The 12,144-nt window shown below is 31.8% G+C and overlaps 1 protein-coding gene across 4 annotated transcripts in view; it reads right to left on the reverse strand.

Annotated features, from left to right (window-relative positions):
- Positions 1-12,144, reverse strand: part of EXOC6 (exocyst complex component 6) — a 218,378-nt gene that overhangs the window by 51,356 nt on the left and 154,878 nt on the right. For all 4 annotated transcript variants that reach the window (XM_074233356.1, XM_074233354.1, XM_074233355.1 and 1 more), the window contains one exon: positions 3,994-4,135. In XM_074233356.1, the coding sequence (XP_074089457.1) occupies positions 3,994-4,135 (142 nt within the window). The remainder of the gene's footprint in view (positions 1-3,993; positions 4,136-12,144) is intronic.

Genomic DNA, 12,144 nt, shown 5'->3' on the forward strand with positions numbered 1-12,144 from the left:
GCAAGAATCCTTTCTAGGCTACACTTGTTCTTCAAAATTTCTTTACCATGTCCCAGAAAGCTCCTCAATTCTGAGTGCTCACTGCAGTCAGAAAATTCATACACTGGAAGTAAATTCTGTCCTTATGGTCTCTCCCTCTGATCAGATAATTTATTTAAGGAGGGTCCCCAGAATAGCCACATCTCATTACTATCCAGTCTGCACTGTAGTCTTTACTTCCTCTACTGGGTTTCTCCTCTTCCACATACACACCAGGTACCTTCATTTCTGCTTCCTTTCTCTGATCTTTTCAGCTTCTTGCTGTGCATTGTCTCCTTTTCATGCTCTTTAAAATGGAATGCTCTTTGGGAGCAATAATGAGTTTTTGGCTTATATTTGTATTCACAATGCTTAGCACAGTGTCTAACACTGAAATACTTAATAAATACTTGTTGGCTGATTAAAGGACAATGGGAACTAAGAGTATATCCTACAAGTCTCCACACAATGTCAAGAGAAAGGAAGAATGCCATCAGGAAAATGCTGATGTTCTGTGTTGAATTTGTGGAATGACATAAATAAGAATTTCACAGGATGGGAAGGCATGGATGAGGTATGAGCTGCATTAATGTAACAAACTTCCAAATGGATGGGATCAAAAATCCATTTGAATATTTGAATACTTCTATGTATATTGTTTTCTTTATTAATGAAGATTTGTGGATGATACAGATTTATAGGATGAGGTTTCTCAAACTCTACATAGCTTAATATCTCAGCAAGGTTTAATTTGGACCTGGTAAAAGATATTCCAAGATCTGAATTTCAATCTCGGCCTTACCACATATAATAATGAGTATTATCATCAAGATAAAATAAAATTGCCCTGGTCCAGCATTTAAGGTCCCCTCCTTAACAAACCAGCTCCAAATTGCCTTTCCAGCTTTATAAAACTTCCTCACTAGTAGCCATCAAGATGCTCTCTGAAAGGGATCTTAGGAAAATAATTAAAACTCATCATTCAATAATAAGGAGACTGAGGTTTCCAAGATGTAAGGTAATATGACAAAAAATATTATCTAAGAGTTCAAGAAGTAAGTTAGATCAGCTTTGTGATCACAGACTCATCACATTATCAGGATTTTAGTTTTCTCATCTGTAGAGTAGGGAGTTTAGACTATAGGATGTCTAAGTCCACTTCTAGCTTTAAGTCCTATCATCCCTTGAAGTTGCCTTCCCACTGTTTGGCTCCCCTAAATACTCCAATGTAGGTAATTGGTATAATCAGTCTTGACTAGATTAAGCAGTTTCCCAATTTCACAGTATCATCTAGCAGAAATCTCCAAAATGTCACAGAAGGTTCTATGTCTTTTTCCATCTCATTTTCTTGAACTAACCACTCTATATTGACAGCCACAAACTTAACTTTATATTTACCAGCTCTTCTGCCTAGGACTCTGATCATATGTTCCAGTTTCCTATCCTGGAATTCTTGATCCTTGTTGTTTGAATTTTCTGGACTCAAGACTTCCAAGCACCAGTCTCCAGGATCTCCTTGCTTTGGCTGATCTTCCCAGACTTGATTTACATTACCTACCAATTCTCAACCTATCTAGTCAAATAATGAGTCCTGTTCTCCAACCCTTAGCTATCCCTATCCTGTTACTACCCAAGTATATAAAACAGCATTATTTTCTTTTTAGTTTTTAGGTTGTCTCTTTAGGATTAATTTAATGTTGCCTTATAGTACAAAAACATTAAACTGCACTATTAAAAAAACCCTAAGCACCTTTAGACACTCTCCCATCAGAGAAAATATATTATTTAAATGGTTTGTATAATTCCTTCAGAGTCAATTTACTGGGATTCTTTTGTGCTGGAGTTATGAAAAATTAAAATTAATTACATGTATGTTAAAATCCTAAGGTTTAATGCTCATTTGTTCATTATAAAATAAATACATCTATTTTGGTAGTCACATCTCTACCAAAAAAATGGATGTAAACTTATAGAAAAGTCGCTAGTGCAGGAGCAGAGGGATTTCTCATTGGCCCTCTGCTGGTCAAGTTGATTATTTACTTTAGTAAAAGAAAAGAAGTGCCTTGAGACATTATTAGTGAGTTCTCCTAACCATAGTATTTCAAGCAAATGCTTTCAGGAGGTTGTGGATGCTCTACAAAGAGTTTCCCTACAAATATCAACTGGAATGGATAGTCTCTGAGATCTTTTCAAACTTTGAAACGCTAAAATTCTTTGAATAAGTATATAAGTTCCTTGTATACATTTAAGGATATAAATTTCCAGCAAGATTGGTGCTATGGAAACTTTAACAATTGTAAAGAAATATATTCCTTTGTCATTTAGACCTAAAAGAATAGCAGTTTCTTCTGGTAAAGTAACAAATTCAATGGACAATTAATGATCATCTATCAATAACCTAAAGGATGAAACAATTTATCTGGGCATCACCCAGCAGATCACTGAAAATTACAGGGTACAAAACTGGTTCAACAAATGTCTATGTGAAGTGATACTTGAATAAACAAGTCTTTATGTTGCAGCCTCTAAGGAAAATGAAGGAATGAGATGTTAAATACTTACAGAATAGAAATGATTTTAATGGTATGTGAGCTAGACAAAGAAAAAATGAAACAAAGATAGCTCCTGATTAAAGAGAAAAAAATTAAAAGTGTATCTAAGGGGAAAAATAATTCCTTCTAAAAATCTAGAATGTTTCCTTCTTTCTAGGCCACTTATCTTTTTTTTGGTTATTGTTTAATAGGCTCCTCTTCATTTTTAACTTCTTTCTTGAAAGAAATATGAAGGTTCATAAGTAAATAGGGACACTCTTTGCCTACTTAGAAATATATGGCTCTAATCTCTTAATTCTTTATAAGTCACTCTCCAATAAGAAATTTATTATCCTAAAATTTCCCTCACACAAGTATTTATAATCCTTGTGCCCCACTGATTTTCAATTTCTCACCAGTGGTGACTGATAAAATTGCTGAGTACTTCACTTTAGTGGTGATAAGGTGGAATTTGCCAACCAGGAGTTTTTGTCAATTTAAACAATTCCTTACTAAGATGGTTATATAAAGCATGTCTGAAAGTTGTTCACTTCTACACAAGTCCACACAGTCACTTAGTTTACATACATAGTTTAAAAATTTTACATTTTACATATGTCTCATGCTAATACATCTAATATTTGGATCTGAGTTGTAGTAATGCTGACACTTATTAGCTGTGACTTGACCATGTCTGGTAATTGTTCTGAGCCACAGTTTCCTCATTTGTAAAAATGGATCTTTCTTAGCGTGCCTTGTCAATCTTAAAGTGCCATACAATGTGAGTGTTTGTTCTTGTTGCTGTGGGTACAACTAAGCCTAAGAATTTCAGGAAGGAAGAAAAAGATTCAGACATAACAGAATGTTTAACAGAAAAAAAGAAAAAATAACGAGTTCTACAAACTAAGTTCCTTCAAAATGGAATGTTGAGAGGAAACTGAAATCATTGAAAAGGCTGGACTACCTAGAGCAAGTGCTCTTATTCTGGGGTCTCTGAAATTATTTTTTAATATATGTTTTGATCTTTTTATTTCAATATAATTGTTTTCGTTTGTAATTCTAAATTTCTTATTTCATCAATTAAAAATATTCTGAGAAGGGGTCCATAGTTCACAGGCATGATACAAAAAAGAATCCTGATCTAGAGAAAGGAAAAAAATGAAAGGTGGGAAGATGGATTGTCATTTTTTTTTTTTTACTTTTCCACTTCTACACTTCTTTCTGGCCTCCCCTAGCTCTGTGACTGATCTTATTTCCTCCCCTGAGGAATAAGGCAACATTCTTCCCAGAAGCTATGGTTGTTGGAAATTTATTTAAAACCTTGTATCCTTCTTGGCCTATCCTATTAAGTTTCTGAATTGTGCTTAGATTGGTTCACCTAATTAAAAAAATAAGCTCCTGGAAATGAAATGGATTTAAATAATATTCAGAATAAGGTACTTACATTCACATTGTATGACATCTAAGTTAAATTGCTGAACAGCTCCCATGCTTATCTGTTTTAACTCACTGTCCAATAACATCTGCATTAAGGATGTCGACAGATGCTGGCAGGCTGACATGCAAGCTGTCTGGGCAACTTTTCCCTAATAAAGAGAAAAGCACATACACAAAGACATTATACAATATCAGTTAAAATAGATCTCATCAATCTTAAGTATTATTTTTGCATTTATAATTTGCCCTAGGACTGGGAATTAAAAATTTCCATTTTTATTTCCCAGATAATAACATTAAAGTTGTAATGGCACAGAGAGAAGCTACAATACATATTAAGTAATCATTAGTCAATATTTTATAAGAATGAAAATTAAAATATGTCATTAAGTATACTTTACTGATCTATGATCATAGAAGTTTTGCTGAAAATAGGATAAGGCATCTCTTTTGCAGATAAAGTAAAAATAAATGAAATTTACAAATTATGAAAGTTTAACTACATGAAATAATAACAATTACCTAAATTTGAAAAAGGACCGTGAATGAGTCATAATGCATCACTTTCTTATTAATAATAATTTATAATAGTTTTATGAACATTTTAAAGTGTCCATCTTGTCAACAGGATTTAAAAGTTTGTCATATATTTATTAGTTTTAGTGATCAAAAGAACTTAAAAAATAAGTCTGATTTCTTTCCAACATTAATTTTATAAATTAGAATTTTAAAATGTATAACCAAGAAAAACATAAAAACTATATCTTTCTTACAACTAGCATGAATCTTCAAAATATCTTCTTCTATATTATCAAATTTTTTTCTATAAAGATAACTTAAAAATTTGAGTGTCTATATTTCATACCTTCCTCCAAACATAACCCTATAATGATTTTTAGCAGAAATTTTACTTTTTAAAGTTGCTGAATGTTGAAAATCTTAAATTTACTAATTACTTTAAATAAATATTACAATATAATTCTACTTAATATCCTACAAATGAAATATTAACATATTATTAAATGAAGTAAAAGATAAGAATGTGCTATAATAAACAGTTTATAAATCATTGTTTTCTATTGTGGCATTATTTAGTCAGAAATTTGTACTTTAAGGAGCATAAAAGGCCATGTTATTTACTTGCATAAACAACATGTTACACTAAAATTTCCTATTTAATTATTTTTTCCTATACATAGTCAAAATAGTCAAATGGTCAAAATAGTCAAAAACCAATAAAGGAAGAGGAGTCTAAAAAACTTTTCATTTTCTAAATGCAAAAAGATATCAAACACAAAAGCTTGAAATCAGTATAAAAACTATATAGTAATTGTTGTAAGTATAAAAATCTATGACATAGAACATATCTTTTAAATAATGCTATTAAACATTGCACTTTTTTAAAAATTATAGATACTTCAAATCAGATTAGAAATTTTAAGTTTTCATGAATAAGCCATTAGCATTTAGACACCATGCAGTTAAAAAAAAGCTGCATTTCTAAAATGGGATGTCAATTTTTCAAATAAAAACCTTATAGAAGAAAGAAGATATGAACGACATATTTGAAAGATACTGTTGAACTGTTGAAAACAAATATATGAAACATACCAAAAAAAAAAAAAAACAATCTAAGCCAGCATGCATGCTTCAAGATCCCAAACCCAAGTAGAAAATATCTGGAAGACATGCAATATTATTCCTCAAGTAGTATAAAATCAAAATGAATGGGGTGAGGGGAGTAGGGAAAAGAGAAAGAAAACATTTAATTATAATGGAATAGACCTAAAAATATGTAATAGAAATGTCCTATTGATTCAATGGAACAAATATTTAAGTTGAATGTACTGATCCAGCAAATTAGTTCTATCTTCTACTTATGTTGTTACAATAATGTAATAACTGCACAAGCAGATTTATAAGGCGTCAAAAAGTTTTAGCTTCCAATTTATTTTAATATGCAAATATTGCATATAATTAAGAGGTATTTTTAATGAGTATGATCCAAAAACAAAGTTAGATGCTACAAGCTCATATATAATATTAGTATTGCAGCAGAAAAAATGATGTTAATTGAACTAAAACATAAGCTACTTAAAAAAATGATGAAAATAAATACTTTAAAAGCAAATACATATACATTTACTATATAAGCATTTTATTCATTTCAACACATCTGAACCAGAATTTTGACATTTCATTTCTTTAAACTATGCAAAGTAACTACAGGCTTATTGTTCTCCTTAATACAATATTAAATGAATCATAAAATACTTTATAAATATGCAAATGAAATTAAAATTTCCCTTCAGATATGAATGTAAAATCAGGGTTAAAAAAGATGCAGGTATAAAATTGTTTTAACTGTCAACGTTAGTAGTTGTGTTGCTTTTAAAAATTCAATACTTCTAACTTTGAAATTTATACAAAATACTCTTTTAAGTTATTTTTTATCATTTATTCTAAAAATGAAAATAGAAAATAATTTAGTGTTTCAAATATACATACAATAAAATTTCTCTAGTAAGTCACTTTAATCATCAGTGTTTACAGTGAAAGCCACTGACTGAAGTTCTTTGAATTGTATCATCATTACTGTTTTCTCTTAATAACATATTGCCATCTAAAATAAGATGCTTTTCACATGCCAGTGCTTTCATTTAGAATGTTCTATTTCTTCCATTATGTTAAACAAAAAAAATGCACTTATTTGCCAAAAAAATGAAATAGCTTTCCAATTGTAAACAACTGTGGAATATCTGCTGTTCTCATTTGAAAAATTAATTGCAACATCATTAACTTGTTCTTTGGCTTTGACAAGTTAAAGTTCAAAAAATAAGAAACTAATCTGTAAGTAAAAACACCTGCTAAACATTTAAAAGACAACAATCTAACATTTTGCTGAAATACATGTTGTAAAAGGAGAAAACCCTTAGATAAACTTCTTGTATTTCAAAGGAACTTGTAAAAGAGAATCTGCTGACATATTAGATCCTTTTTGCAGTACCCAAAAGCCTTTCTTTTAAGAACAATTGTAGTAAAGAGACATTTGGCTCCTAAGAAATTCCCAAAGGGTCAGCCATATGCATCCTTCCATGGCACCTTCACAGTGCTGCTTTCTAGATCCACACTAACTGCCTCAAAAGCAGCTTTCATCATTTACTAGTGTGTCAGTCAATATGATTTATGGACTCCATTCAACAAAGTCAAAGCATATAGAATGAGAAATATGACTACAATCTGCTAATTTGTTTTGTATTGAGCCACTTAAGAGTCAAAGACCTGATGTCAGGCTGAGACCAGCAACACAATTAACCAGTCGGTGACAGATTCATCCATCCTCCCTGCCAGGCTGTGCCAATCAAAGACAGCATGAGACGACATTTGGTGAAGCGAGTAAGAAAATGCATTCTCTAAGTAACCTATGTGAAGTCTTGATTGACACTTTTTGAATTTAACTTGTGGGGCACAGCCACCTTTTACCCAATAGCTCCTCACTGCAAGCTGTGAAATTAGGCTTTCACTGCCAATCACATGAACAATAACATACAAACCCCCAACCCCCAAACTAAAAAAAAAAAAACAAGAAAAGGCATTTGTTTGTATTTTCAAATAAACAAAATTCCAAAATTATTTTAGATTTGCTGAGCAGTCTGCAAATACTGTTTTTAAAATATCATAAAAATCACAAAATTAGAATGCAATGCATTTTTTGTAATAACATGAAAACAATGTTTTGTGCTTTAACTATACTAGGAATCATTTGTGCTTTGACAATCCCACCATGCTAAAAAGAAATAAAATGGAAATGGAGTACACTTCAAAAAATTAAACTTGTTGGATTTCTTAATGTCTCAGTTTATCATCTTAGCTTACATATCAAGGTAGTAAACCAAAGAGTAGTCAAAAATAATTTTTAATCTGTTTTCAACTATCCAATTCTTTCTCTCAAGTTCTGTATATTCATCACAAATCTATGTTATTGAAAATAGCACTGACAGGTATGTCTGAATGATTAATTTACAGATCAAAATTCTTCCCAAGAAAACCTACTTTATCCTTAACATTCAAAAAGAATAAATTTTTCATTATAAACTTTCTTGTGGGGTAACAAAAATATAACACTTCTATGAAGATTCAGAAATACCATATGGCATGTTTATTTTTCTTAAAATCCATAATAACAGGTTTTAAAAGAATATGATTAAATATTTTCACTTATTGTAGAACAAAATATAGTTTATATATTTAAATTTATGCCTAAGAGTTAATATTTAAAAGGAAATATTAAATTCTTGTATTTCACAAACCTTTGTCTTTTTGCAATAAAAGCTTTAGCTATGGGGCTGATATAAATTTTTTTTAAGGAAACACAAAAGAGGAGGGGAAACATTCTAATGAATTGGTTTGGTCTCCTGGGGAGTCTGAATTTTCATAGTTTATGCAAGCTTGAAGATTGAGGATTGTATATTTATTAATTAAAATAAGAAAAAATTAGAGATTGATTTTTTTAGGGTTTTTTTTTTTTTGCAAGGCAATGGGATTAAGTGGCTTGCCCCAAGGTCACACAGCTAGGTAATTATTAAGTGTCTGAGACCGGATTTGAACCCAGGTACTCCTGACTCCAAGGCCGGTGCTTTATCCACTACACCACCTAGCCGCCCCCAGATTGATTTTTGTAATGATCTATTCTTCCCTATAAATAGAAATTCTATGTTCTATTTTGATTATCTAAATATTTATTTCTGATTCAAAAATGATAATAGCCATCAAGTATTCTAAGAACAACAAAATGCTACTAAATCAGAAATACATACATGTCATTGGTAAAGGCTATGAAAGATTACATAAGTTGTTTTTTATAAAAGGGATGTATATCTTCTATAATAATGGATTTCAATATAAAATCTCCATATGGTGCATTCTACTTCCAAGCATAAAGTTGTTTATAAAATTGTCATTAATTTCTAAGAATGGAATATTATGAATTTGTAATATGAGATATAAGAATACCCTCTGATGAACTGTAACACATTTAATACCTCTTTAAATCTAGATTTTTAAGAATGTACTCTGAAATTCACAAGTCTACCAAAAAATTCAACCCCTTAATCCATTCTTACTATTATTCCTTATATTACAATCCATTTATAATTTTTAAATATACTCCATATCCCCAGTCTCCAGTACAATAGTTTGCCATTCCAGTCCATTATAAATTTTTAATCAACATTTCTCATACTCCCTTAGAATCTCATTCTCCTCCATGAAACTCTCACCCTTTTAATAATCCCTAGCCTCAAGGGAAGCACAAATACAGTCTTGGAAGTACAAGGCTATTCACAGTTCAAACCTAATACTGATGTTTTAGAACTATGACCAGCTTCATTTCTGATATAGGTCAGTTTGACTTTCCTTAGGTAACCTGGTGCCCTTCCTCATCCATCTCACATATTAATGCTTAATTCAGGGCTCAGTGCTCCTGAGCCAAGAGTACAGGTTTTGTCATGATACAAGACACCTGAGTAGATTTATGCCCCGTATAACATATATATGGTACACCCAGGCTTCCTCCCTCATGCTCTTCTTCCTAGGAGATTCAAACATTCTAACTTTCTTCCCAAAATGATCCTAAGTGTTACAAGAATTTTTTTCTTTAACTCCATATTATTATCATCATCACTGTTATCAGAGTCAATTCCTTCCCAGAAACCCTTTTAAAATCTCCCCTTTTCTCCAGTCCTCCTCAATCTCTTTGAGTCTGCTTGAAATTCAACAAAAATTAAGACTTCTACACATATGGCAGGAACAACCTTTAACTGCAGCAGAACAGAAAGTGGTTACAAATAACTTCTTGATTCCACCAGATTAAGTCCTTCTGATATCACCCAACCACTGTCCATGCCTACAGGTCACTCCATTTCTTTAATGTAGAAAAGGACACAGAACCTCAACTAGCGAATGCTTTTTTATTTATTATAATCTACAGATCCAGAGTAGAATGGATATTGGAAATGGAAATCTTGTCCATTTTCAGTCATTAATTATAGAACAATCCTTATATATATTCTCCCCTCCTCTCATGTTTTCTGCTTGTCAGCATATTGTTGACACTGTTTCATTCCATTTTAAGAGTTCTCTTAAGGAACTCGCCATCTTTCTATTATTTTGCTCAGATCAGATGTATTATAAAGTGCTCAAAATTACTTTCTATCCATGTCAATGATTACCTTCTCTATCAGAGCAAAACTAGTTGTTAATGTGAGTATTCACATCCAAAACCAAATTTACTGGTGCCCTTCCCCATACATTCCTAAAAATCATGGAGACTAAGAGAGTCAAATATTTGCTATTAGCTTTGGGACTCAATTGTTTCTAAAACTCTGAGGGCCTTTTGACTTCTCTTTGAGCTTGCAACTGTATTCTAGAAGTTTAAGAAAATGGAAAAAGATGACTTCCAGATACATAAGGTGCTTCTATTTGTTTTTGCTGTGTTTATATTAACATTTCCAAACATCAATCTCTTAATCTCAAATATTTACTGGTATCTTTTTCACTTATTAAAGTTATCAAAACTTTCATTCATAAAGCTTCTCATTTCTTAAGGTACTATTTATTCTCATATATTCATTTATCATATATTCAAAACATTCACTTATAAAAAAAGTATCACATACTGAATATAAAAGTTTCTGAATTTTTTAAAGGCTGATTAAATTTTTTAAATGATTGAAAGGCTGAGTTATAGAGCCATTTTTCTTTTTCTTTACAAAGGGTATTTGCATTGTCCACTTTCTTCATTGATTTCTCTTAATCAAAAGTTCCAAAATCTATTTTTTTTAGATTTTTTTTCAAGGAAATGGGGTTAAGTGGCTTGCCCAAGGCCACACGGCTAGGTAATTATTAAGTGTCTGAGGTCAGATTTGAACCCAGGTACTCCTGACTTCAAGGCCAGTGCTCTATTCACTGCGCCACCTAGCTGCCCCCAAAATCTATTTTTAAAAAAGGTATTTCTGGGTCTTTTTAAGTAATGGATTAGATTTAATTACACTTTCAATAAACAAATTTAAAAGAATTCATTCAATAGTAGCAACAACAATCATTCCTGTTGGCCTTAAGATAAGGTAAGATAAGAGATGTAACTGTAATACTAATAAAAAAAATCTTAATGCTAACACCTCTTTCAGGACAGTTAGGTGGTGCAATAGAGTGCTAGCCCTGGAGTCAGGAGGACCTGAATTCAAATCTAGCCTCAGATCTTACCAGTTGTATGACTCTGAGCAAGTCACTTAACTGTTTGCCTCAGTTTCCTCATTGTAAAATGAGCTGGAGAAGGAAATGGCAAATCTCTTCAGTATCTTCGTAAAGAAAGCCTCAATAGGAATCATGAAGAGTCAGACAAAACTAAACAACAAAAGAAACAAAAACCCAACACTTCCTCTGACATTTTAAAACTTTACTTTTCTTCTGAACTACATTATAAGCTAGAGGCAGTATGTTTTAAGTTGTTTGAGTTTTTTAAAACTATTCACAAATAAAATTAGGATACTTGACACAATAACATCTTTTCCAGATCATCCTATATTGTTCTTCTGAGAAACAATTTTTAAAGGCAGAATGGGGAAGAGGGAATCATTCCTAACAAGGAACCATTAGAATTTAGAAGAAAATTGCAGCAATCATCAGATAGCTTACATACCAAAAGCTCCATAAATTTGAAAATAACTGGGTCAAAAAAGAAACTAAAAATTAATCTAGTTTAACAGAGTATCTCAATACATTAAAGTGATTCCAAATAACATCTGAGAATATAATTCAACAGTAATTTTATATATAATTCAATCTCATTTTACTCGAGGGCACTTATCACCATTAACCTTCAATCACTTTTGTTTAAATTTAGTTTCTGATGAAGGTGGGATTCATTTCTCTTTTCCCTGTGGTAGAGTTACAGCAGCAGGGGTGCCATATTGCTAGCATCATGGCACAGAGTTGCTATAGGAAGACCTAGACCTCCAAATCACAACCAGAGATCTTTTTGCAGCCCAGCAACTTATTTCACTCAAAGGAGAGGGTATTTAGAAATCTGCAGCCCCTATAGCCCACTACCCGTGGAACATTTTCAGAGGTTCCTTCTTGGGATTCCTGGTTGTGGTAA

Source organism: Macrotis lagotis, chromosome 4, assembly GCF_037893015.1.
Source record: "Macrotis lagotis isolate mMagLag1 chromosome 4, bilby.v1.9.chrom.fasta, whole genome shotgun sequence".
NCBI lineage: Eukaryota > Metazoa > Chordata > Mammalia > Peramelemorphia > Peramelidae > Macrotis > Macrotis lagotis.